The sequence below is a fragment of the Hydractinia symbiolongicarpus genome, chromosome 14, assembly GCF_029227915.1.
Source record: "Hydractinia symbiolongicarpus strain clone_291-10 chromosome 14, HSymV2.1, whole genome shotgun sequence".
Classification (NCBI taxonomy): domain Eukaryota; kingdom Metazoa; phylum Cnidaria; class Hydrozoa; order Anthoathecata; family Hydractiniidae; genus Hydractinia; species Hydractinia symbiolongicarpus.
The window spans coordinates 19,038,008-19,065,351 of record NC_079888.1 but is presented as its reverse complement, the minus strand read 5'-3'; the positions used below and the strand labels follow the sequence as shown (position 1 = coordinate 19,065,351).

Sequence of the window (27,344 nt, the reverse complement as noted above, 5' to 3'; positions counted from 1 at the left end):
GTGATGTAAAAAAATTGCTAAACCTTATCGGTATGTTTGAGTTACATTATTTTCCCAAAAGAAACTTGTTAAATATTAATATAATATCCACATAAAATCTTGTTGAAATGTGCAGGAATAAAATTCGTCGCAATTTTGCTCTGAACTAGGTAATCTTAAAGATTACAGGAATATAGTCATGAGTTGAGCTTGAGAATAGCGTTGTTTAAGCTTTACTTAAAGATGATATGCGATAATATAGCAGAAAACAACTCAGCTGCTTTCTCCAGTGAATGTCCAGAATTTTCCTTATTGAATAAAGTGCGTTACCCAAGTCTGCGACTCCTCAAAGCAACATAGCAAAACAGTAGACACAGATCAGCAAACCAGGAGGTAGGCTCTCTTGAAAACTCTGTCTATATAACCTTTAACTCACTCATCAACATTTTTTTTACTTGTGGCGTTAATTCGACTTCAGCAGGCGTTTTAAGCCCAATGGAAACACTGGTGAGTCATTAGCGCATTTACTCTAACACAAAACAGATTGATATGCGCTTCATAAACTATGTTTGTGATTGTTATTTTATTATGCGGAATACGTTTTCAGTTCAGAAATTGACACCGGGTTAAGCGTCTTGTACAAGTAAACCGCGTTACACATACCCTTTTCGAAAAAACTTTGGCTTTGGTTTAAATAAAAACACCGGAAACAGTCCGTTGATAATACTGGGCTGAGTGCTTATTACAGGTAAACAATTTCGCACATTAGTATAAGCGCAATATCCTTTATCGCAACTTCCGTTTAATAAAAATAAAATACAAGAAACGGCCCATCGTTACCCCGCCTAGCTAAGAAATCACTCAGCGATTTTATTAGCGTTTCCATGACAGTAATATTAGGTGTAGCTAACTAACTGCATTTAGCATAAAAATAACTGATTAAGAATTTTTTTTTTAGCAAAACAATATTTTGCTACTTTTAGCCAGGAGGTAGTTAATAAAAAGAAAAAGCTAGCTAGATAGCCACAACTCTAACATAGAAATAAATAATATTATAACAAACAGAATTAATATTTGAAGAAATAGGAACAAATAAGGCTAGCTATAGCTAGCTGGCTTCAGCATAATGCCGCCTTGAAATCTACGTTTGTAGACAAAATCTTAAAATTGGTTTGTTTAAGATTTATACATGGCTAGAGAACGTGATGATACATTCATCTTAACATGCGGAAATATACAGAAAAAAAAGTATTTCTATAGATACCAAGTATTTAGAAGAAAAAGAGGTCAAAAGGAGACCTACAGACTTGATACAATTACTCTTAAATTAAAGAGCTTTTTTGATCGGGGTTCGAAATTAAGTTGCGTGCAGTCAAAACAAAATCTGTAAAGATCGGGTACTGTGGGAATTCCCGAAATAAAGCTGCACCTCTTTTGAACACACAGAATACGGGTGTTATTATAGAGATTTATAATACGACATTCGAAAATAGAATATTTTAAAGCATTCATTTCCCGCCACACCCGTCTTTTGAGATAATTTAAAAAAACAGAGTGCTTTTTCAAATAAAAAAGCGAAGGAGTGACAAAATAACTCCGATATTCGATATCAAATATCTAAGATTATTTGACAGAGCAATTTGCTCACGGGTGGAAACATCTCATATTATCTTTATATATATTAAGAAAAAAGAGTATTAAAAGTAATAATCGGATATCTTTTTAGCTCTACAAAGTGACATGGCTATGTTGATGATTGATAGCAAAATTGATGGTGAGAAAATGAACGCTTCAACACAAAAATCTGCAGCCAGAAAGGTATGAACAACTCGACAAGTTCTACATTTTAGAATAACATTGCTGGTTGGAAGTGCTAAGCAGAAAAGAAGAGATTAGATAACTTTTATTTTTTGAGGGATAGCTTGAAACTGCAATCTCGCTGTACAGTAGAAGTATTCTACCAAATGACCATGCCAAAAACTTGAAAATAAAAAAATGTTTTAAATACCAAGCATAGACGGTAAAAAATCAAAAGATAAAATATAAGAGAAGCTTTTCGTAAAAACTATTTACATCATCAGTCTCTATGTACAACAAAATTCTTTCAATAAAATTAACCTGCTTTTAAATTTTTAACCCTTCATAATTATTCGACTTGGGTGTACTTAAAAGCACGATTAATTACGTAAATTTAGGTAATCCCATTGCGAAAAAGTGACAATGATTGGTGATCTACTTGATCATTTAATTCCGGTCTGCGTAAAGTAATAGAGAAAGCCTTCTTTTATATTTTAACTTAATTTTAATGGTTTGTTATTCTTTTAAAAAATATTATTTTATTTTCGATTAGAGCATTAGCTATTCATAAAGTTTTAAAATTGGCTGGCTTGTTTACATGTTTACATCTCATTAGTAACATTGACGATCGTGTTTTATGTATTTTATTTATACAATCTTTAGCTTATTCGTATTTTGGATTTGGAGTTATTCGATAAAGGCTTCAGAGGAGAGGTTATTGTCAGTGCTTCTGAGTTTCCGTGCATGCCATACATCACAGAAATTTCTAAAACAACATCAACACGTCGCAACAGGACCCATTTCACTATTGATTTTGAAACATTAGCTGACACCAAGAACAGATTGGACACCTTGAGCAACAAGAATGTTGTCTACAACAAAGGCTTGACGGCTTGTTCACCTATTTCCCCTGTCACTAAATACCAATCACGAATTGCAGCAATGAACAAGCACGCAGGTTAGATGCAGCATTTATTTTTAAATTTTTAAATTGTTCTAGTATCGTTAGTATTTCTTCCGAACTGAAGTAAAATAGTGTAAAAAATGGAGCAAATTAAGTTTGAAATATTTTATAGTTTTTAGTTCCTCTAACTACATGCCACAGCAATTCATGGGTTATTTTCATTTTAAAAGTACAATGTAAGTAAGTAAGTAAATACATTTATTTGTTAAGTTAGATTACAAAAAATAAACTTTTTAAAAAAAATAAATTGTCTAGAGTATAAATAATGCAATAATCTAACCTAACAGGAGAGCTAGTCAAATAGATAAATCTAATCAAGAACTAGCCCCCCTGTCAACAAAAAAAAATAAGATAGACATATATATATATACGTGGTAGAAATAAATTAGAAGACAAAGACAAAACAAACAAAAAAACACAAGAAAAACAAACAAAAAATCAATAAATGAAATAAGATAAACAAAAATTAAACAAAATTAAATAAAAAAATATAGCTATATATATACAAAAAATGAATAACTAATTAAACTTAAATTTAAATTTAAGTGTAGCAAATAAATTATTAGTTTATATATATTCCTTATAAGTATTTACTTAACAATTGATTTGTAATTATTTTTTTGCACTGGTTTTTGGATAGTGATGACAGCTTTTTATCACTGTGTTGGTTATTAATTGTATTCCAGCAACGGATTGATTGATATTTTATACTATAAATTCCATACCGAGTGGTACTAACATTTGGAAGTATTAGGTTATTGTTTGATGCATTTCTAGTATTATGGGTATGAGTATTTGCAACCAGAGTGAAAATGCCTTGCAGAGGTTTAGCAAATTTTTATAATAATGATCATACGCAAATAAAAAGTCTTTCAGCTTAATTGTGTCAGGAAAAGTAAGTATTTTGGATTTATTAAATAATAGAGAAGTAGGGCTGTTTGCAGGTTTGAAGTTCAGAATTTTAATTGCTTTATTTTGAAGGGAGATAATTCTATTCAGGTAGGTGCTTTTGTTATGTCCCCATATTTGACATCCATAAGTTAGATGTGATGAGAAGATAGCATGATATATATTAGTTAAAATATTATAGGAAACATAGTGTCTTATTTTAGATAATATCCCAATGGATCTGTCCAGAGTGATCCCTAAATATTTAATAGATTCAGAAGGTAAAATTTTATGGCCGTTGATTTTTATTTTGATATCATAGTCAATAGATTTGTTTGGATGGGTAAAAAGGATGATTTCTGTTTTACTAGCATTTAGGGATATTTTGTTGGCCCGGAGCCAGTTGCAAAGGAATCTTAGATCAAGGTTTAATTGCTTCCTTATTGATTTTAAATTATCACTAATTGTCAGTAAGTTAGTATCATCTGCAAAATGGTGGATTGTTGAGTATTTAATTGCATTGTTTAGATCATTAATATAAATTAGAAATAGTAAAGGTCCAAGTACAGACCCTTGGGGTACTCCTATTGTTATATTTTGGACATTTGAATCAAAACCATTTATTGAAACATATTGTTTTCTGTTACTAAGGTATGATCTGAACCAGGAGTTAGATAGTCTTCTAATTCCATAATTTTCAAGTTTTTTTAACTTTGTATGATCAACAGTGTCAAATGCCTTTTGCAGGTCAATGAATGTGCCACATGCAAAGTTGTTGAAATCTAAAGTTTCTCTTATTTTCTCTGTAATACTGAAGAGTGCATTATTAGTGGAATGATTTTGTCGAAAACCAAATTGTAGATCATAAATACAATTGTGATAGTCTAAAAAATTGTATAATCTGGAGTGCATGAGTTTTTCAAAAATTTTATTAATATTAGAGAGTGATATTGGGCGGTGATTGTTAAATTCTAGACTAGATCCTTTATTTTTATATATAGGTATAATTTTTGCAATTTTTAAGTTATCTGGATAGATGCCAGACGAAAATGATAGATTTATTATCTCGCATAGGGGTGTTGATATATTGAGTATAACGATTTCTCCGCTGTAACATATCACCTAGATACTTTTGAGAAAGAAGTCTTATATTTTGATACAATTATATATATTGTTTCTACAGGTGTTTTTGGTATGACTTATACCTGGTCAGTAGACCGCAGCTATACCTTGGAATGGTATTCAAACTACTTCACCGGTATCATTACCAACTATCCTGGCTTACTCGCTAAAGTTGTTAAGGATAAAAAAATCAGATTAGCAACACATTCTGACAAGATTCCTGCTGCAACATCCAGCACACCGCTCACCAACACCGACAAATACGAATCTTGCAATTGCGATTACTACCCTGGAGGTTGCAAAATCGAAAAAGCAGCACCAAAAGGGTATGCGTGTCAATGCACATACCAAGGTGCTTGGACATGTCATGGCTGGGTGGTTTTGTGCAGTGATAAAGACAGTAGAAAATGCCGATTTCCAGACACATCAATTGAGTCGTGTCGAGAAGGACGCGGAGACTGTGGAGCTTATTAAAATTCAAATGACTATATTCTTCTGAAAGGGATTGATTATTGTATTACCTTAGATTGTGAAGCTTACACAGCTTAAGTATATTCTTATTAAAGAGATTGATTATTGTATTTACTGCTTTCACTAGTATATTTAAAGGTAGTTAAATAGCTTGCTAATACTAATTTTGTTTCTACTTAAATACATCAGCGGTGTAAGGAATATCTAAATGGAACAGGACCCATTTCACTATTGATTTTGAAACATTAGCTGACACCAAGAACAGATTGGACAGCTTAAGCAACAAGAATGTTGTTTACAACAAAGGCAGGTCAGCTTGTACGGCTCTTCCCACTATCACCAAATACCAATCACGAATTGAAGCAATGAATAAACACGCAGGTTAGATGCAGCAATAATTTATGAGATTAAAGGAATTTTCAAATTGTTTTGGTATCGTTAGAATTCATTCCGGACTAAGAGTGTAAAAAAAAGTGAAAAAATTGATTTTGAAGTATTTTTTAATTTCCTTTAACTATCAGCGAAAGCCATTCCTGGGTTGTTTTTATTATGCTAAAAATACAATGTGCAACGATTTTTCTTCCACTGTAACATATGATTTTGATACTTTTAAGAAAGAAGTCTATTGTCTTGAAACAACTATCATTATCAATTCTACAGGTGTTTTTGGTATGACCTATACCTGGACCGCAGACCGCAGCCATTCCTTGGAATGGTATTCAAACTACTTCAACGGTATCATTACCAACTACCCTGGCTCACTCGCTAAAATTGTTAGAGATAAAAACATCAGATTGGCAACACCTTCTGACACGATTCCTCCTGCTACATCCAGCACACCACTCACTAAAGCGGACAACTATGAATCTTGAGAGTGCCGTTACAACCGTGGATGCTTTATCAAAAAGGCTGCACCACAAGGGTATGCGTGTCAATGCACAGTCACTTTTTTTACATGTCATGGCTGGGTGGTTTTGTGCAGTGATATGGATAGCGTCGTATGTCGACACCCAGACACATCAGTTGCGTCGTGTCGAGAAGGACGCGGAGACTGTGAAGCATACACATCTTAAATGCTGGATTACTATATATTTAATAAAGAGATTAATTGTTGTATTATTTGCTTTCCCTTGTAAATTTAAAGAAAGTTAAATAGCAAGCGAATGCTAGTTATGTTTATATACATCATTGTAGTAACATTGTAAACAAAGGAGATTTAAAACAAGTTCAAATATTCATATCTTATGTTCTGATAAACGTAGACGACAAAATCACAGTAATGAAATAAATTGAGCTTACGCAAGGGTGTCTATATTCACAGGTTTAACAAATATCTCTAACAAACACTTGAGTCACTCACCGATTGTACTCTCCATATCATTTCTCTAGTTCGAGCAAAAATGTTAGTCGCTTGACGGTTTAAAGCTTTGATAATTTTGATTTAAAACATCGATTTGGTTAACAGTTTCCATTGAAACATCCTTAATCAACTTTATCATCTGTTTATCTTTGTAAGTACTTGGAGTAACTCAGTCGCATTGTCATCAGCAAAGAAGTTTTAAAAACAAATATTTTTTTCGCGGTTTTCACCATGTTAGTTACATTTCTATATTTATTCCCTTGCTATGAACTGTCCATGTCGATATTATTATTCTCGTCGTCGCCCAAATATTAGCTACGTGTTTAAAACAAACGACGTAACTTTAGGTTCCTTTAATTTGACAACAACAAAAAATAGAGTACAAAAACACAGGCAGTGTGACGTGTTACAAAAAAGCTTTAAAAACATATTAACGGAAAAATAAAATATACAACATAGAATGATTAGTTCCATTTCATTTTATGTTCAAGGAGATACCATTGCAAATTTTACCAATCATAACATTTGCGCAAGTGCAAGCCGACGTTTTTATTACCATTTCTGATATTTTGCAAGTTTTTGTCTTCTTTGCTCTAAAAATATCGTTGTACCCAAATAATCCAAGGTTGATTCATACTACTTCTTGGATTAATAGTCATCCGATATTCTTTTTCAGTTTGCCAAATAGTTCAATATGACTTATGATACAAAGAAACGTGCTTCTGTCGTATTTAGTTTTGTGTCACAATAAGCGACAGGATTATTGCAGCTAAGAATAGTAGATAATTTCGCTTTAAATTTCCAGACGAGTTACACAAATGATCCTCGCAACATTTAAACTAAAATAAAATAAGAAAAATGACATTTATATTCAACTCTTTCTAGGTTTCACTTTAGGCGTACCTTGCCTAAGCTATTCTAATGAATTGTATTTACTTGTGGCGGAACTTAATTTTGCTATTTTTCTGAAGAACTAAAGTAAGACTTTTTCCACCAATTGACATTTTAGAATTAATTTGTGGAAACGAATTTAGTACAACTATTTTATAAACATACAGAATATACAATTTTGTTTATACGAATATACTCTATCAGGTTAAAATTTGACAAAAACTTTAGAATATGCTCATCTTGATATGTGCTTGCTTCAAAAATGGAATATAAGCAAAAAAGTTTCATTTGAAGTGATATTCCCCGCAAGACCTACTTGCCTGTCTGTCAGTTAAATCATGCTGCCTATTGTCATATTGATTTTCACACCAATTTGGTGCAAAAATTACTGGTATTTTTACATCTTACAATCTTAATCGTGCTAAAAATATGCTGAGAGTGTATCAGGATGATTTTTGGCCAAAAATTACAACACTAAAAAACCACCATTCTTTTAAAAATGGCGGTTAAATAAATCACTTTTTTAGATATTTTGCAAGTATATGTTGAATTGCAAATTTTGTATTCCTTATGCATGTCTTGTCCAGAGCGGTTGTATAACTAGAAAACAATATTTTTAGATTCAAAAATATCGCGAAATCTAGGAAAACAATTTTCGTGTATGCCAATTTTTCGGGAGAAATAACTTTTGGTCTTTTACGAAAACTAGGTATTGGTATTGATTATTATATGTTAGCGTGTCATCAATGGTGCAATTCGATGAAAGAGATATCAAGGAATTTTTTTATCTTATTAAAAAACTCCAGAAACAACAATTCACGAGAATTAACTTTCGCGAATTATACTCCAGGTCTAACTTTTGCGATTTCGACCAGAATCTCGAAATTTCCTTCTCTAAAAGTGACTGATCATGCAAACAGATGAAAAAAATGTTGACTTGATAACGAGTTTTCTGGGTAGATGAGAGAATTTTGCATCTAAAGTGGTGTGTAAATACAATCAATAATTTAATTTTTCTTCAATTTGATAAGACCCATTTGAAAAGACTTATTTCAGATAGATATTTTAAAGTCATTACGATAGACACGCATTGATGCTGATCATAGAGTCTGATAACATTCATAAACAACTTTTATCTCTCCAAATTTTTCTTTCTCCTTAACCTAATAAAACTGACTTCTTTAACAAAGATTATCATCTATTTTATCCGCGTTTCCAACGCTGTTTACTTTTTGTGAGAAACTTTGATAGTTGTTGAGAGAACAGGGAGGACGTAACCTTTTATTGTCTTTAACCGACTGATAGCCTTGTGGTAGAGCGTTCGCTTTCAGTGCGGGAGGTCTTGGGTTCAAACCCCGGCCGAGTCATGCCAGAGACTATAAAAGTGTGAATCTATCCTTTCTGCTTAGCGCTCAGCATGAGAATAGGATTGATATCTTAGGCGGTTGTCCAGTTGAGCGATTGATGTGCTTGCACGACTTTCGTAGCTCAAATGGGAGCTTTAAATGCGCTAGGACCCCCTTCGCAGGACCCTCGTTGATAGCAGTACCAATAGGAACTGAAGAGGCTATCCTGGGTAAATAATAATAATAAAAAAGGCTGTAACATAAGAAATCAAGGTTTAGTGTAAACAGACCTATAGAAAGTAAAATTATTCAAAGCTTGATTAACTCACTGTACATCCACTGGTGGAACCGCAAACACCCACTGGGTTGCATTGAGTAGACTTTTTACAGCCCTTTTCGTAAAATTTGTGATCTTCGTATATCTCTGTTTCGGACACGAAACACTTTGAACCATCTCTACATGTTGCTTTACGTTGATTGGTAATGCAATCTTCCATAGAATTACGACTGAAGCAGTAATTACATTCCAGGCTGGCCACTAAACGAGACATATTTTTTACCAGCACAGTTTAAATGGTACCGAAAACACATGCAAATAGGTACATGGGGAATACAGTTTTGATTTGATTGCCAAAGAACGTAATTTTTTAAACTCAATCGTCACTGCTCAGAGAAAGACGCGATTGCACATCTTAGTAATTCGTTTTATGTTGTTATGGTCCGAGAAACAAGATCGGTGTACAAAAAAACACAAAATATCGCCTACAATAATACGCTGTGTCAGTGTGTTTGTGAGGACAATTTTGACATTTCTTCTATATCTTTGATGTCACTGAAAAGCTTATGTCTCAAATGTTAAATACAACGGGTATACAATTTTTTTTAAAAAAAAATTCGTGTTTTGGCGGGTCTTTGCTGATGTCAGTAAAATTTTAAAACCCTTCTAACTCCTTCGGCGTTCACATATGACCTTTTGCATTATTTTGATCAGCGTTTCAACCTCTACATATTACAGGCAACAGATACATTAAATTTTGCTAATTATTTTTTTTTGTATATGCACTGCTGACGTCAGCAAAACATCTAAAAAACCTTTGTTTCCATTGGTCTTCTGATTAAGTGAATTTTTCCACAGGCCTTATCGACTAGTAGATTATTATTACACTTGCTGCGTAGAAAAGTGGAATGAAATGTCGTGAGTGTACTGTCCATTTTTGCTTTGTCCGTCCTCTTTATGTGTTTGTGTAATGGTTTCATTGTCTTTAATTGTCGTTAAATTATATTCCTTTTAAAAAAATTTTGATTGGCACACGTCAATCAAAACTTTTGTCGACGAATTTTTATTGCAATAAGTGCGGAGCGCAAGATGATTGTGACACAAGCTGGTGAAGGTATAATTTTCCTTTTGTAAAAAACAAATTAAAATATGACAAAACTGAAAAGTGGAGATATGATATGAAACTAGTTTGACGTCGGTGCCTAAAACAACTCTTCTTATCTGTGTATTAATAAATCATATTGCAAGCAATTTCGTAATTGTGTTCCATTCATTGCTTCCAAGGAAAACAATGTGTTTTTTTTAACGTATGTCATGAAAAACGGCAAAAGTCTTTATTGTAATTTCTCTTCCTGTCACAACTACCACTTCCTTGTATGACTAAGACAGGTTTCCGAAGAAATAAACTCATTTCTCTCTCAAAATATTTAGATAAACAAATTATATACTGTATAAACTAAACGATCATTCATCATTATCATCATATTTCCCCGCTAATAGCAGCTCTCCATGAATCATGAAAGTTTTTTAATAACAAGAAGAAACAATGCATTTGGTTTGAACGGAAGGTATTAGCTATTTTGAACTTGTAAAGATGGGAAAAGGATTACGTTTGCGGCAAGGTAAATCCTTTTATTAATTAGTTATAAATTATCTTGCAAGCAATTTCGTACATGTGTTTCATCTATTGCTTACAATTTTTACTTAAAACTGTACACGTATGCCATGAAAAAACCACAAAAGTTTTAACTGTTGTAATTTTCTTTTTCTGTGACAAAAACCACTTCTAAGTATTGGAAGGTTTTTAAAATATTTATTTAGTAGGGAAATCTGTGTTCGCCAGACACTCATGTACCCCCTAAATTAACATTACTTTTAATTGATACAATAATTAAGGACTCCTTAAGTTGACATCCCGGTATTAATTATATATTACAAAAGGAGGTGCTGAGGAGGAGGGTGTTAAGATGTCTAGGGAGAGTGGTAATTTGCTACTACAGGATGTGAACATCCTCAAGCGCGGAAGAGCTGCTGTGACGATAAAGGTTTTTTTCTTACCAGTCTTTATGAATTCTCAATAGCTTATATTTTCCTTTGAGTTAAGTACATTATTGGTTTTAAAAGTCTTTTTTTGTTTTTACAAAACTTTTGTATATTGTTAAAAAGCATTCCTACGGCTCATTGAGAACTTCTCATAGCGTTTGAAGTTATTATTGTTGATGATTGACTATGAATTTTCTTACTATAATGTTTATATTTTTTAACACGGGAAAGCCCCCTTATGCTGTGATAAAACTTTAACAAATGAGACACTTAACTAGGCCTGTTGGTCTAGTGGTATGATTCTCGCTTCGGGTGCGAGAGGTCCCGGGTTCGACTCCCGGACAGGCCCTTCATCAAACCCGGACAGGCCCCAACAATATTTTTAAATTGTCGAAGAATTAGTGATACAGCTTCTGTTTTTTACAACCAAAAAGTCTCGGTTGGTTTTCCACTTAAAAAGTTGAAAATTTGGCAGACGTTTCTCAGACATATGCTTCTAAAATGACATTCTTAACCGCTCTAATACTGGCCTTACTGGTTCCTCCTGAAAACAATTGATAAGGTAATATCCCCAGGGAGGAAATCACACGCACACAAACACACACGTGATCGTGAGAGAGAAAAGTATACCTGTTAAAAATATTTGTACGATAAAAAAAAGAAATACGTAATATTTCACTTTCGCCATCTTTGTTTACAACTCTTCGTCAACGGTGACCAAATGAAATTCCCTAGCAAACTATTCGTTAGATGCATTTATTATCGGAATATACTCATGCTCTCCATCTTATATACACACTTCTTTGCAGAGGTTTTATTTTTTTGAATAACCTGATGGGAAATAATTATCGTTGCTAATTAATTATATTGTCAGCCAAGCATTGTAGATTAATAAATTAAGAATTTATTTCCTAGTAAAGCTTATCTCCTGCGAAAAATAAAGTTGTCTGTGAATCTTTTTATTTTTTTAAAAATTCTCGATCGGTTCTAAAGATTATTTGGATTGAAAGTTTTGATAATTATGCTAATTAATGCATGACATCATGTATTAGATAAAATTAGATGCTGTTATAAGAGTTCATTAAAGCATGTGGTGATGTAAATATGCTTTCACGTTTTGATATTTTGAACATAGTTACATGCAAGAATATAAATATTTAGTTACCCTGATTATAATTCATACCAGCAATTGTTTCTGAGAATTTAATAGATGACGTCATAATTCTGCATAATTAGACTTAGATCTCGCAAACCAATAAAGATTTTCAAAAACTTAAAAAAATTCTTAGACAACTTTTTAAGCTCTTTCATATAAAACCAATTTATATTTTTGCAAGAGATAAGCTTTCTTAGGAAATGACAAACTCTTAATTTATTAATCTATAATATTTTTTAGCGCATGTCGTAAACAATATAATTTAGCAAATTTCATGTTAACTTAGCGCAGTGATTTTTTTTATTTTAACTCAAAAATATTTAAAATTAGTTTGGTGCCTTGTTCATAACAGTTTAGATAGTTAAAAGAAACAGAAACATGCCAACATTTACTTTGCAGGTAGTTATGTATAGCTAGCTGACTATAAACATAACACAAGAGGTTCAGCTTATTAAGATAATATATCCCAAAACCATGCCAGAAGGGATGAAATAAACATTATTTCTAACAGCAAAGAAAACAATGCACAATGAAGTAGTTAAAGCCCTGATAAATATCTTCGTCAATCTGTGCAACAAGAATATTGAACTAATTAAATTTTATTGAAGATATTATTTCGGTTTGTCTGTTCAGTATTCATATTACTGTGGAAAGTTTATCATTTCTTAAAACATGATAGTTTAGTAGGTGACGTTTCGGGAGATCCTTCTCCTATCATCGGGCAAAGTAAAATGATGCTGAGCATGTGTTTATATAATTGCAGAGGATCGAAATTCATAAAAATTAACCAATCAGAAACAAGCTGATAATTACAGTTAATTACGGTAATTAACATTTTCGGACCTAGATGTATTTCGGACCTAGATGTATCTATATGTACCTAAATGTATCTGTTTAATAAGAACTTCTACACTCAAACAGGTGGAGTTGCCATGGGAGGCCCTGCATCATCAGTAGTCGCAAAAATATACATGCAAGCACGGGAGACAACAGCATTAGTCACATCAGACAGACGTCCAAAGGTTTGGAAAAGATTTGGAGAGGAAAGAAGAAATTCGACGTGTAAGAAATGCGTTAATCGCAAATGGATACAGTCATAAAGTCATCATGCAAGTAGAAAATAAAATGAGGAGAAGATGCAACAGAGACAACAAAGAAACATCAGAGGAATTTATCGCATCAGCATTCCTACCCTTCGTACCAGGTACCATCCTTCGTCGTGTTTTGAGACAACACAAGATCAAATGTATTCTTAACTCTAAAGACACCCGAAGAAGCACTTTGCCAAACCAAAAGACAAAATAAACCTGGAAGAACAATGCAATGTTGTTTACGAAATCCCGTGTAAAGATTGAGATGTAGTGTATATAGGCGAAACAAAAAGAAAGTTTAAGCAACGAGTACAAGAACATATGTGCGCAGTGAGAAACGGAGATGTGAAGAAAAACGAAATTGCGGACCACAGCTGGAGCAGAAGTCATCAGTTTAATTGGGATGAGAAGAAAATCATTGACAGAGAATCCAGAACAACGGCTGGAGCAGAAGTCATCAGTTTAATTGGGATGAGAAGAAAATCAAGGAAAAAGGAAGATTAAAGAAACCATCAACAGTGTAGAACGTAACAAACACATAAACAGCATCTCGTATCAACTTCCTGAGATTTGGTTACCAGCCCTACAGAAAAAGTAGTTCCTACATCTACAATCCCGGTCAAAAATGATGGTAGTAAACCCTTTTTACACGTGTAGCAAGAGCAAGATAAGTACAAAGCTTCCTTTTTCCCCAGTATCAATGTTCAAAAGTTGTGCAACACGTTTCCAAACATTGATATTGGGGGAGAGGGGAGAGGAAAGGATTATACTGCACTTTTTGTAGGTTACTGCCAATATATTTTGACTGGGATTGTCTCTCCAATTTTAGACTTCAATTTTTTCGCCAATATTTTGCAGTAATTTTTTTGACTTAATTTTTAAATTAATTCTAAAGGTGGATACTATATATATGCTTTGAAGTATGTACCAACTTGCTTCTTTGGCACTATGCTAAAATTGGAAACAATAGAAATGCTAAAACAATGGGGCAGTTTTCGATAATCGCGAGACATTATAATATTCCGTGAAAAGTTGAAGTTAATGAAACGTTATTGTTACTAATTTTTATGGGTATTAATTTTAACGCACTTGTGCCAAAAAAAATTATTTGCGCGCAAAATTTGGTACAGAAGCAACGCGCAAAATGTTTTGGGTGAAAAGTACTACGCGCAAAAAAAACATATATACGCCTCTTCAAGAAAGAGAGGGTACATGTATGTTTCGTCAAAAATTCAGAAAATTAGTACAATAAGGTAGTGCTTAGCTCTGTAAGATAAGATCAAACTGAAAAAAGACCTTGTTTATGTTTGTTTTGCATGTAAGGTTGGCACTAGTGCAAAAGCACAAAGGTGCCAGAACAAAATATTAAGTTTTTAAAGATATTTAGCTGTAATATGTACTCAACTCTACCCTATTTCATGGCCAGAAAGATAAAAATAGTTGTTGACTGCACTTTATGACAAAAGTCAGGTATGACGATCGAGATACAAAACAGAAACTGAGGGCGATGGTATTCAATGGATATTTTAGTTCTCTTTAACACTTAAGTAAAAGTTGAAGCCTACACCCTTGTCAATTTTTATCACATTATAACTTTTCATATCATGGTTGTGTAAACTGCACATGTGCAATAACTTTGTACACATGCGTATTACTTTCTTCTCGGGTAAATCGTGTTTACATGAATATTTTGAGGGCAAAACGGTATTTTGTTTCGGTTTTTTAGACCAGCTTCCAAGATCTAAATGAAACCAACACCGAAATCAGTCTCATTGTGCTAGAAATTATGTAAATAGAAATTCACGTAAAGACTGCAACAGAATTGTTTTTTATAAAAAAATGTTTTACAGAACGACTAACATAAGACATATAAACACAACACCAAGCCATGTTCTAGTTTGAAGTACGGATGACGAATTGCAATAGTCAACATCTTTACAGCATTTGTACTAAAAAAAAATAATTTGTATGAATCAAGTGTTGTATTATACCTAAAAGAAACCTTGTCCTCGTGCTTCTTTGTTTTTTCCGTCATGATAAAGTTTTTTTAAATTTTATTTCAATGTAGATAGCTGAAGAAAGCCAACCTTGTTGCCAGGGCGTTTTTTTCTTTCTGATGAATTTAATAGCGTGTTGGCCGTTCCGTCATAACGGCCCAAGGACCACAAGACTGTGGGGTCGGGATTGGAAGAAGGCCAGGGGATGCAGTTGATCTTACAAATTAAATCAATTGCTTAAAAGTTACTGAGAGAAAACTTTGCAAATTACTGCAAATTTTTTTCTTTAGAAAAAAGCAATTTTAAGCCTCGCCGATATAATTCAAACATTTTATCGCCAAACTCTCATAGGCATTTACCCAACACTCTTTTAATGCTAGGCAAAATGGCACCAAGAAGGAACAATACAACAATGTCGAGCAAATTAGATATTTACCTGACAAAATGATTCCACTGTGCCACATAACGTATAACTGTCACATTTCTCTTTTTTAACGCAACCTTTCAACGCCATCTCTAAGTTACCATACGTAGATGTTGAAGCCGAGTAGCATATGTCATCTCCACCGCAGGTGATTTTTGAAGATTTGGAAACACACTCATCCATAGAGCCCTTACTGTAGCAGTATTTACACTTCAAGCAGTCCACTGGAAGAGAAAAATATCTCTTCACGATTGGGTTGAACCTCCTCAAAAAGATTAGTGGCAGATGTGAAGTAAAAATCTTGTCGTAGAATTACTGCAACAACTTATTTACGACGATTGCGTAAAAGCACAAGTTGTAGAAAAGTTCTAATAAAAAAACTACCTATATTTTTAATTAACCCTGTTCGCCATTTATACTGTTAAATTAGCCAAAATGATATTTGATTTTAATTTGCCGACCTTATATTTCACCTTCACTCGCAGAAAACTGAGAAATTTGAATCCTAGGAATGTGTAATAACAGGGAGTGTTTATATAAAATGGTCAGGCGAAAAATTCTGGGCGAGGTTACCGCGCCAACTTACAGAAATGAAATTTCTGTATGCTGGTTTCTGTGCGCAGTAGTGTGAATTTTACGAAGTACATCAAGGCAATTTTTTGTTTGGCTTAAACAATTACAAAGCAATTTTTTTTCCGCTCAAAAATGGAAAATAATAGTACATCTCTTGTTGGATAAAATCCTTCATTTGAACAACTGTTTTACAATACAACAATTAATATATAATACATAGTTTTTAATGTCCTCTATATTCTCTTATGGAAGCCCATACAGGACATTTTATACTTCATTTTTAGTTTCCACTTCAACAATGCTAAACTTATAATTACACAAGACAAGTTCAAAAAATTCAAGAAAAATCTGTCTAATTAAAAACGCACATCAGAAGGATCACCGAGGCTGGGTAATATGCTTACAATATGCTTAAAAGAAAATGCTCTGCCTAAGCCGTAATGTGCTTACAAAGCGTTGAGCAGATAAAATAATATACCATGGAAAAACTTCTCTTTAAAAACTTCTTCGTGTCTGCCATAAATAATCCCCAGGAGAACAAAGTTGGAAGAAGAAGGCAATTGTATGTGAAAAGAAGTCTCTACTATGTTTTGATTTAAACATATATCATCCTTACCTCGAACGAAGAAGAGAAAGAAACAGCATAACCACGTTTGTATAGCAAAGCGCGCCATTTATTTTTGCAATTAAACAGACGCAACACGAGTATTTACATTAATTTGTTTACCTAAATATTTTTTTTATTTGTTTATTGAAGAGTAAGGGAAGATACTTAACAGCTTTCAACAAACATAAGTTACATTTAAGAAGAATGAAAAATATTTACTATAGGTCATCATCATATATTCATCAAGCAAACAATAACAGTTCGAGTCAATCCTTCCGCGATTGCAAAAGATTAAATTTCAAGTCTTTTTGGCCTAATAGACGATTCCTGATTTCATAATTTTATAATTTTGATATTTTGACTTCCATCTTCAGCATCATTAAATTGGTGCGTGAATAAATTTTTAACTAGGGGCCGTTCACATGGAGGCGGGCTGGCTCGGCTAGCCGGGGTGATTTTCATATAAAGTTTTTTACATCTCGGTCAGCCGGGATGGAAAAGTTGTTTACGTTTCACAAAAGATTCATAAACAATGAAGACAAAAGAATATATTTCAAAACTTAAATAATTGATGAGAATTTTTTTAAATCTATTGTTAATTTAATCTCGCCTAGGCGGACTAGCTCGCCTGTCATATGAACACATTTTTATTTTTCTATGCGTTTCTTAAGAACAGCGAGATCCCGCCTGACCAAGATCTCGGTACAAACAATCGAGATCTCGGCAAGGCGGGCTGGCTCAATTATCATATGAATACATTTTTATTTTTTCATGTGTTTCTTAATAGCAGCTAGATCCCGCTCAGCCGAGACAGCCCGGTCAACCGAGCCAGCCCGCCTCCATATGAACAGCCCCTTAACCTGACATGCGAAAATGCTGCTTTTAGCGGTATTGATTATACACTCAAAGTCTTCCTAATCTTCGACTTCCACTAATAAGCTCCGTTTTCAAGCAGAGGTCAATTATCACATAATTGAAAAACCTGGTTGAAGATGTTCTTTGTTTGATGACGTTTCGGTTGAGGATTTCAAATATCACATTTATTTTGCGTAACGAAGTCGAGAAATAGCAGTTGTACATCAAGACATCAAAACATTACAAAAAGAAATTAAATTTTTTTTTATTCCTATAGCAAACGAGATAAGAACCTTTTGGATTTTTGGTTACGGATAATGTAGAAGAACGATCTTCAGCATACGTAGGTCAAGAAAAAATTGTTAGTGTTCAAATAGTTTCAATGTTAATGTAAGCGAATAATAAGGGTATGATTTTCCCCAACTTTCTTAATCATAAATACTTTGTAGCTAAAAGAGCGGCACTTTACTGCATTTGTATTGCTAAGAAACGCGGGGAATATGGCATCTATCCAGAATGTTATTCAGTTCTAGAAGCTACCAATTAACTTTGCAAATGTCATTCTTAGTTATGTTATTGTTGTGCTTGATTTTCTAATAAATCACTTCGTAATCCCATCGTAATTTTTACCCCTACATCACATTCTGTAACCCTTCGTGTTTTCACTACGTCTCTGTTTAGGTAAGAAGAACGTTTTAAGTAATCGTTTTATTTTAAATTTTGTCAATTTTATTACGAAAATCGGCTCACTCAGTCCAGGAAATTTAGAAGAAAGATATATTAAATATTTTTTGCTTTAAAAGTAAGGCAGTTTTTGAAATAAGCTCACCTTTTGCAATCTACCACGGAATCAAAAAGGAAGCAGTTCTTTCTGTATAACGTTAAAAATACTGAAGTTTGTTCGTATTTAGTAGAAAAAAGTTTGGGGCTATGCCTAAAAATGCCTAAAAGACCCAGAAAGTTTTTTTCTCGTTAATGTAATGGAAACACACCTAAAAATTGTAGTTATACTAGAGGCTTTAAAATCCCAATCTTTTTCAAGGCACAATCATTCTGGGCACCATTTTGTAAACTCTCCCTTCGACTTGCCATTCTTATTATTATTATATTTATACAGGATACAGCCACTTCGTTGATGGAAACACTGTTATTAATGTGGGTCCTGTGTTAGGAATGTGTACATTAAGTATATATCACCTACCCAATTTCCCTCATATGGCATGGGTTGATCCGTAGCTGTGGTAAAGATACTTGCTAAACATGCCCATGCTGTGGACCAAACCACGGACCTTGTGATTACGAAGCGAAATCCATAACCACAAGGCCGTGTGCCACGAGTCACCGACCTCTCAAATAATACACTCAACTCTTATCGCGTAGCAAGAAAGAATTTTTGATTAGATTTGGCCGAGATCAATTTTTAATGCGATTTACATGAATTTGTGATGTGAATGGGGGATTTAGTTTTGCCAAAAAACAAAACCGGACATAAAACTAATCATGTTTACTAATAGTTTATTTCTGCGTATTGTTTGCCTGACTTTGTGTAATTTGTGTAATTTGTGTAATTTTTGTAGTTTGTGTAATTTGTGTAATTTGTGTAATTGGAATTGATAAGGTTTAAATTGATAGCAAGTAAGAAAATCAAACAATACCGAACACAAACAAAATATTCACACAGCAAATAATTATTTGATTCAACAGAAAATGAAGTATTCAATGGATGAGTGTATACGAACCTTTGAAGCCATTCAACTTTTGATTTGATATAATGTAATTCAAAAATTTTGGCTCCAATTGTTGCTTACATCGAATATAAATACTATTCAAGTTGCTTCGCAATCTTGCATATTTTAGCACAGTTGCTAACACATTGGTTGCTTATAAAAAACAAATATCACAAACTAGTCGGTTGCCCGTGTAACAATCCACGGGTTCGACCGTCCTTTTATAATGCATTGCGTGCGTCTCGCTACTTGCGGTACCTTTTCGTGACAGACAGACAGACGTATACGGGTATATAACATAGATACAGAACTCGCAAATAGAAGAATCTATTGACCTCAATAACAAATAACGTTGTCAAAGCCGAACAAAATTGATAAGAAGTATGAATAATGAATATGGGAAAAAGAAATATCAAGTTTCTTTTTCCCATAATGCATATCTTTAAAACGTTTTTAACCTCAAAAATTTCACCTCAAAAATTTCTTTCGCCGTAAAACTTTAAACTGTCTGAAAAAAAGAAGCTATAATTAAGATTTTCAGTTTTTAATAACTTAAAGGCAAGAGTATTGGGTACAGCCTCGTCCCTACGGTTTTGATATAAAAAGGAACAGCGTCTTCTCTCACGTCAAAAAGGCAAAAATCTCTAGCGAGGAGAGCTTAGCGGAAATTGCTATGAACTTTAACAATAAATTATTACTATTATTAATATGTACTTCTAGGGAATTTATATATTCGAGAAAATACTTTTTGTAAAAAAAATTAAAAATTAAATTCCTCACAGTGTCATAATTTATCACATATTTAGCCCGTATTTAAAGCTCGTATTCTTTCTTCTTAAAATGGTTGCGCGCGGTTTTTTTTGGTTCTGCTACAAAATCATTTTAATGTGATCAGGTCACACGAAATAGTACAATCGACGTGAATTTTAATCATTCTACAAGTCAACAACTATTTTACTTAAGAGGTCAAGAGCATCTCTTCTGTTTTTTGCCATAACAACGTGTTATTGTACTTATAAAACTTTAATACAAAAATTGAAATTTATATACAACTTTTCTCAAACAGTCATTGTTTACGGGGCCAAAGTCAATTTTAAATAATAATTTAGAAAACATTAAAATGTCATACACTATACTTTTTCACAACATTGAAACAGTAACACAAGAAATGATCTGCAACAAACAGCAATTGCGGAAATTTTTTCTCAGGTTTTTATTTATTTTATTTCATGTTTTTTTAGAAACTCTAAATCGATTCATATTTGTTACTAAATGTTAAAATACCATTTTCACCACGATTTAAATTTCACATATCTACTTAACCAGGTTTGGATTTATCGCGATCATAATTGCAATAAATTATCATTCCGTTAAAGGAAAGATTCTACGATTGCCCTGTTCATTTTATTCTGATCTTTCTGTGGTTCAGAAGAATTCTCGACTTTTGGCGGGAATACTTGATACAATCCAAGTGGAGGATGATCTCGACTGTATAAAACAATGCATTTTAAATGACGCCTGTCAATCAATCAATTACAATGACCAATTAAAAACCTGTGACTTGTTAGAGAGTGCAATCGCTGATAGTGGCAACAATGCAACTACTTCAAATGGTTGGATACACTATGAAACTGATCCTACTGACCAAGAGGTAGGCTAGACGGTTTCCATTAACATTAAAAGTCTTAAGCAAATTTTATTGAGCAGCAAGGACAACAATTGAACAACAGTCAACGTTTAGCAAAATCTTATTAATTGTTTGTCTTGCAAAAAACAAATGTGTTTCAGAGCTACATGTTCCCTCGCGTCTTTGTGGCACAATAAATATTGATTCTGAGATATGAGGATTTTTTTTCTTTTCTCCGTTCTTTAAAAAAATAATTTCTGCGTTTTACTTTTTTTAAAAAATCTATAAATCTCGAAAGAAAAGAAAATCTTAAATATTAATACAATTTCATTTTAGGCGGGTTTTGAGTAAATTATTAATTTCTTCAGCGAACATATATTTTAAATTTATTTAGCGCTAAATTTCATTCGCTGGTTAAATAATAAATATTATTCGCAATGAATTTTCTGCTATGTTCAACGAACCAATCAACGAATAAGTGTTGAATTTTGCCATCATGCGTTAACTAAGCATTCCTCAGGAAGATCAACATTAAGCTTCCTCTCAGCTTAAGCAAACGAATTTCTCAGTGTAAGTCAAGAAATAGAAAAAACCATGATACAAATTATCTAAAGAAAAAACCTGAAAGTGTTTTTTCCTCTAACTATTAATAGGTTGGAAATGTTTGTTCCAGCACATCGCCATGTAAGGGCCATTATTGCGAAGATATTTGTGAGCCGCCTGGTTTTAAATGTACATGCCAAAACAACAGATATGAAGAACGATGTGAGCTAGGTATAGTGAATATATATTATTGATATTATAATTATACTGTTGAGTGTCACAGTAGTGTGCAATGTGATTCTGCTTTCTTTTCGTTTTAGATCCTTCCCCCTTCCCCCTACTACACCCCATTCCTTCCTTCTCCAACTTTGACTTACCTCCTCTTCCTGAGTTGGCGTCATCTTTTGAAAGTGGACCTCAAGTCGAGATGTTCATACTTATTTGAACTCAAGAGGGATCTATTACAACACCAACAACAAAAGATTTTTCAAATAGATAGTTTTAATACCCCCTTGTTTCCTAACGGTTGGCGTCACTTGTGAACAATCCCCTTAAAGATTAAAACTGTGACCTTGATTCATAATAAAATGATATATATTAAACATAGAATAAGGCAGATATAAACGCTAATTCAACTTACTCTCTTTTCAGGAAATAATCTTAACCCTGGCAAGTCTTGCAAGTGGATTAAAGAGAATTACCCTACTATGAAAAGTGGCTATTACTTGGTACAACTGCACAAACCAACATCAGTATATTGTGATATGGAAACCTTGGGTGGTCAGTATTGCACATCAATCTGTTTCCCATTTTCGTGTTGCATTGTTGATTTTGCGTTTCTTAGTTTTTAAAGCAAAGAACTTTAAATCAGAACGATTTTGCCAAGGTTACATAACTTACCCTAAATGTGCGAAAAAAGGTTGGCCTCGCGCAATATTCATTTAATGCGGCTTTTTTCCGAATGAAATTTGAGGTGTGAGAAATTAGCGACATTATGGTAGCTAATATCAACTGCTCACGTGATCAAGTAATACACAATTATGTATTCTTAGTTCTATGAAAAAGTAAAAAGTGATTGGTCATTAAATTACGAATATCTCATTGAAGTAAAAAGTAAAACACCCTATTACTGAAAAAAACACTTCTCCCTCCCCTATACACAAAAACATAACAATATTCTGTTTGTTCATTAAAATTATTGCTTACTACTAACAGGTGGATGGACAAAATTTGGTGACGTGTTAGAAGAAAAGACGCCTACTGACATTCTCGAATTCGTTGAAAGCGACATCTCGCTTCTTCACGAGGTATCAACAAGAAGATTTCTCTTAGATGGTGCTGGCTTTAATGACTTGTACGAGATTCTTAATTTTACACAGTTTCGTTTTATGTGTCGCAAACAATGGCATGGCAGAAAGATTCATATCGTTACCACGGACAATGATTTAGGTCATAGCGTCATTGAATATCTTCGTGGAAAGACTGTCACACAACCCGATGCTTGTGGATCTTACATCAGACTTGCTGATGATACGTCTGTACTGTCATCTGATTGTTCGAGATGGAGAAGGTGGGGGCATCATGGAAATGCAGATAAACCTCTTAGTAGGCGCAAAAGTCATTTGTTTTACGTTTCACATAATAAACATGTTAACTTGATTGGTAGAAGAATGGAGTGTGATGATCAGATAAAAAAAGAATACAATGCGACCCATAAGTATGGCGAATGGAGATTTTATGTGCGATAGCTTGATGAGAGCAAACGAAGAGTACAGGATCAGTAGAAAGCATTATTTTTTTTATTATTTTTTTCTGTTTGTTTGTTTGGTTATTTGTTTTTATTGTTTTGGAAAGGATATGTTTAAGTAATTGGGGTGGCAATAGTTTGTTGATTACCTCAGGAAGTTTTTCATGGCTTGTTATAAAAACATAGAATCCTACGGAGTGCCAATTTATATATACCTGTATCTAATTTGATACAGAACGCATTCCAAAGCATAAAAATCAGCACATTTTTGTTTTGAGACAGATCAAATAGTATGACATATTTACTGTATCTTACCGGTTACAAAAGCCCTTATCTTTAAAATCACAATCTCCCCGGGTTGTTGGAATATTACCAGGCAAAGATAAGGAATATCCTTTTTGTCACTGCCATGGTTTTTTTTATTAAAATATCCTATTTAACTTAATAATTTTTGGGGAAAGTTTATTAGCATTGGTTTTACCGTGGGCGTTTATCACCCTTGTTGCCAGGACTTTTGTCTTCTTGATATGAGAGATGACATGGAAAAAGTTTTCGTGGGTGGGAATTTCGTGGGTATAAGACGTTTATGTAAAAAAGGCGTTTATGTAATTAGGGCGTTTATATAGGTGCGGCGTCTATCTCAATGTTTTATCTGGTAGCGTCTTGGATAATATATTTATAGATCTTTTAATTTCCTTCTTCTCCACAAATCGAAGGCTGAATTTTTCAAAACGGATGACTGCTTTGGCTTCAACACTGACTGTTGGTAGGAAGACTAAAAGTTGTACTTGCCAACTCATTTCTGTCCAAGGTTGAAAGTAGCGATGACTACCAGTAACAATATCTTAATTCTATCTGTAGTAGTATTTCTCTGTTACTTCTCTTTAGTTTAATTTTTCAGAAAGCTCACTTATTGTACCTTAGTATTTTCTTTTCGTAAAACTTTTCTCTGGTATTTAAGATTTTCTTAATTCAAAATATTGCCGAATTCAAGACGTAAGAAATAGGAAACCGTTATATTGAGGTGAATCAGTTACAGCTAGCTTACAGGTTTACACACGCTGCGAGGTCAGTTAAATAGAAACAGAACTCCCTATATTTTATCTTAGAGTAAAGAAAAAGTTTCCGAAAAGATAATTTTGCTAAACTTTTTTGTTATGTGGAAAATTATTAGAGAATTCATGAAAAGACACCCTAACCACACTTCCAACTAAGAAAGCTACAATCGCTCACAAAAAATTCTGAGATTCCATCCCCTTTCCCTAAATACAACCTTGACCTCTCTTATGCAAAGGCTTGTCTGTGCTACAATTGTTCCGCTTGTTTGACATCAATATCAAGGTAAGGGAATAAAGGAGCCATGATACAAAACTACAAAACTGCCAAATAATTTTTGTAACGGATCGTAGGTAGATATCGGGTATTTAATGTAACAATTCATGCAACTATTTTTTATTTCTTGTATTCCGTTAACATTCTTACTTCAGGATATAAATTGTGAATATTGCATTTTGTCTAATTAATACTAGATTTGCTTTAAACCTGGACCTGTAACATGCATCGAACTTAATACGCGTACACGGTTCAATTAGAGGAAATGCAAATACATATATATTATATATATTGCATGTATTTATACAAGATTTTTCATTTGAAAATATACTCATACAGCACAATATCTCTCTACTAAACTTCTCTAACTTTTAAGATAGGTTACACGAACGAGCAAAGATTGATCAGTAACCGAATTTTAAAAAAGAACGACAACAGAGCTCAATAAATTATACCACAAGCTCGATCATAGAACCTTGTACTGTGACCATCAAAAAGAGCGCTGCTGTTGAGAAGCAAATAGTACTGGGGACGAGGATCATTAAACATTCTCATTTAGAAAAAACTGGATATCCCCTTTTACTAACAGTCATTTTCCCCTAAAAGTAAATTTGTGATCCTTATACTTCAGAACTCGAAATAAAAATCCATCCATTTCAATTAATTAAACCCTATTAAAAATTATAGTCGAAAGAATTATAAAAATGGGTGTAGTCGAACGAATTATAAAAATGTGTGTAGTCGAATAAATTATAAAAATGTGTGTCGTCGAATGAATTATAAGCATGTGCGTAGTAGAATGAATTATAAACATGTGTGTCGTCAAATGAATTATAAAAATGAGTGTAGTCGAATGAATTATAAACATGTGTGTAGTCGAACGAATTAAAAAAATGTGTGTAGTCGAATGAATTATAAACATGTGCGTAGTAGAATGAATTATAAAAATGTGTGTAGTCGAACGAATTAAAAAAATGTGTGTCGTCGAATGAATTATAAACATCTGCGTAGTCAAACGTATTATAAAAATGTGTGTAGTCAAACGAATTAAAAAAATGTGTGTCGTCGAATGAATTATAAGCATGTGCGTAGTAGAATGAATTATAAACATGTGTGTCGTCAAATGAATTATAAAAATGAGTGTAGTCGAATGAATTATAAACATGTGTGTAGTCGAACGAATTAAAAAAATGTGTGTAGTCGAATGAATTATAAACATGTGCGTAGTAGAATGAATTATAAAAATGTGTGTAGTCGAACGAATTAAAAAAATGTGTGTCGTCGAATGAATTATAAACATCTGCGTAGTCAAACGTATTATAAAAATGTGTGTAGTCTAACGAATTAAAAAAATGTGTGTCGTCGAATGAATTATAAGCATGTGCGTAGTAGAATGAATTATAAAAATGTGTGTAGTCGAACGAATTAAAAAAATAGTGTCGTCGAATGAATTATAAACATCTGCGTAGTCAAACGTATTATAAAAATGTGTGTAGTCAAACGAATTAAAAAAATGTGTGTCGTCGAATGAATTATAAACATGTGCGTAGTAGAATGAATTATAAACATGTGTGTACTCGAACGAATTAAAAAAATGTGTGTCGTCGAATGAATTATAAACATGTGCGTAGTAGAATGAATTATTAAACTTTGTGTAGTCGAACGAATTAAAAAAATGTGTGTCGTCGAATGAATTATAAGCATGTGCGTAGTAGAATGAATTATAAACATGTGTGTACTCGAACGAATTAAAAAAATGTGCGTCGTCGAATGAATTATAAGCATGTGCGTAGTAGAATGAATTATAAACATGTGTGTACTCGAACGAATTAAAAAAATGTGTGTCGTGGAATGAATTATAAACATGTGCGTAGTAGAATGAATTATTAAAATTTGTGTAGTCGAACGAATTAAAAAAATGTGTGTCGTCGAATGAATTATAAACATGTGCGTAGTCGAACGAATTAAAAAAATGTGTGTCGTCGAATGAATTATAAACATGTGCGTAGTCGAACGAATTAAAAAAATGTGTGTCGTCGAATGAATTATAAACATGTGCGTACTTGAACGAATTAAAAAAATGTGTGTCGTCGAATGAATTATAAACATGTGTGTAGTCGAACGTATTATAAAAATGTGTGTCGTCGAATGAATTATAAAAATGTGTGTCGTCGAATGAATTATAAACATGTGTGTAGTCGAACGAATTAAAAAAATGTGTGTCGTCGAATGAATTATAAACATGTGCGTAGTAGAATGAATTATTAAAATTTGTGTAGTCGAACGAATTAAAAAAATGTGTGTCGTCGAATGAATTATAAACATGTGCGTAGTCGAACGAATTTAAAAAATGTGTGTCGTCGAATGAATTATAAACATGTGCGTAGTCGAACGTATTATAAAAATGTGTGTAGTCGAATGAATTATAAACATGTGCGTAGTCGAATGAACTATAAAAATGTGTGTAGTCGAAGGAATTCGTAATTTACAGCCTCAGAATGGTTTATTCAATATAGATAAGCAGAAG

General features: G+C 33.2%; 3 protein-coding genes and 1 non-coding gene across 6 annotated transcripts; 2 read left to right on the top strand and 2 right to left on the bottom strand.

Annotated features, from left to right (window-relative positions):
• Nucleotides 1-1,502: 1,502 nt before the first annotated feature.
• On the top strand, nt 1,503-5,430 carry LOC130625670 (uncharacterized). Of its 2 annotated transcripts, none has more exons than XM_057440769.1 (3): nt 1,503-1,797; nt 2,440-2,734; nt 4,812-5,430. In XM_057440769.1, the coding sequence occupies exons 1-3, from the start codon at nt 1,720-1,722 to the stop codon at nt 5,222-5,224; spliced, it is 786 nt and encodes a 261-aa protein (XP_057296752.1). In that variant the 5' UTR covers nt 1,503-1,719; the 3' UTR covers nt 5,225-5,430. The 2 variants fall into 2 exon arrangements, with proteins under 2 accessions (XP_057296752.1, XP_057296753.1); XM_057440770.1 differs by having other exon boundaries at nt 1,503-2,287; nt 4,812-5,426.
• A 1,539-nt stretch (nt 5,431-6,969) lies between these two features.
• Nucleotides 6,970-12,129, bottom strand: LOC130626080 (uncharacterized). The gene is made up of 3 exons (XM_057441187.1): nt 11,769-12,129; nt 9,148-9,356; nt 6,970-7,420 (listed from the first exon to the last, which is right to left on the bottom strand). The coding sequence occupies exons 1-3, from the start codon at nt 11,824-11,826 to the stop codon at nt 7,313-7,315; spliced, it is 375 nt and encodes a 124-aa protein (XP_057297170.1). The 5' UTR covers nt 11,827-12,129; the 3' UTR covers nt 6,970-7,312.
• On the top strand, nt 11,416-11,487 carry Trnap-cgg (transfer RNA proline (anticodon CGG)). The gene has a single exon. It is a non-coding gene; the product is annotated as a tRNA-Pro (tRNA).
• A 2,899-nt stretch (nt 12,130-15,028) lies between the features above and the next one.
• Nucleotides 15,029-19,830, bottom strand: LOC130625735 (uncharacterized). 2 transcript variants are annotated; one of them, XM_057440838.1, is made up of 3 exons: nt 19,043-19,830; nt 15,819-16,030; nt 15,029-15,334 (listed from the first exon to the last, which is right to left on the bottom strand). In XM_057440838.1, exons 2-3 carry the CDS (start codon nt 15,987-15,989, stop codon nt 15,230-15,232), a joined length of 276 nt encoding a protein of 91 aa, XP_057296821.1. In that variant the 5' UTR covers nt 15,990-16,030; nt 19,043-19,830; the 3' UTR covers nt 15,029-15,229. The 2 variants fall into 2 exon arrangements, with proteins under 2 accessions (XP_057296821.1, XP_057296820.1); XM_057440837.1 differs by lacking the exon at nt 19,043-19,830 and adding an exon at nt 16,996-18,584.
• Between the last annotated feature and the right edge of the window lie 7,514 nt (nt 19,831-27,344).

Bases quoted from the DNA above. Each gene is read 5' to 3' on its own strand.
- LOC130625670 (XM_057440769.1), top strand. From the start codon at position 1,720: ATGGCTATGTTGATGATTGATAGCAAAATTGATGGTGAGAAAATGAAC. The intron at 1,798-2,439 runs GTATGAACAACT...TACAATCTTTAG, and splicing joins AAAAATCTGCAGCCAGAAAG to CTTATTCGTATTTTGGATTT. The intron at 2,735-4,811 runs GTTAGATGCAGC...TTGTTTCTACAG, and splicing joins AGCAATGAACAAGCACGCAG to GTGTTTTTGGTATGACTTAT.
- LOC130625735 (XM_057440837.1), bottom strand. From the start codon at position 17,053: ATGGCGCGCTTTGCTATACAAACGTGGTTATGCTGTTTCTTTCTCTTC. The intron at 16,031-16,995 runs GTAAGGATGATA...TTTCTCTTCCAG, and splicing joins CTTTCTCTTCTTCGTTCGAG to TGGACTGCTTGAAGTGTAAA. The intron at 15,335-15,818 runs GTAAATATCTAA...ATTTTTTTTTAG, and splicing joins CAGTGGAATCATTTTGTCAG to TACAAATGCTGTAAAGATGT.
- LOC130626080 (XM_057441187.1), bottom strand. From the start codon at position 11,826: ATGGCGAAAGTGAAATATTACGTATTTCTTTTTTTTATCGTACAAATA. The intron at 9,357-11,768 runs GTATACTTTTCT...TGTCTCGTTTAG, and splicing joins CGTACAAATATTTTTAACAG to TGGCCAGCCTGGAATGTAAT. The intron at 7,421-9,147 runs GTGAGTTAATCA...ATTTTATTTTAG, and splicing joins GTTCCACCAGTGGATGTACA to TTTAAATGTTGCGAGGATCA.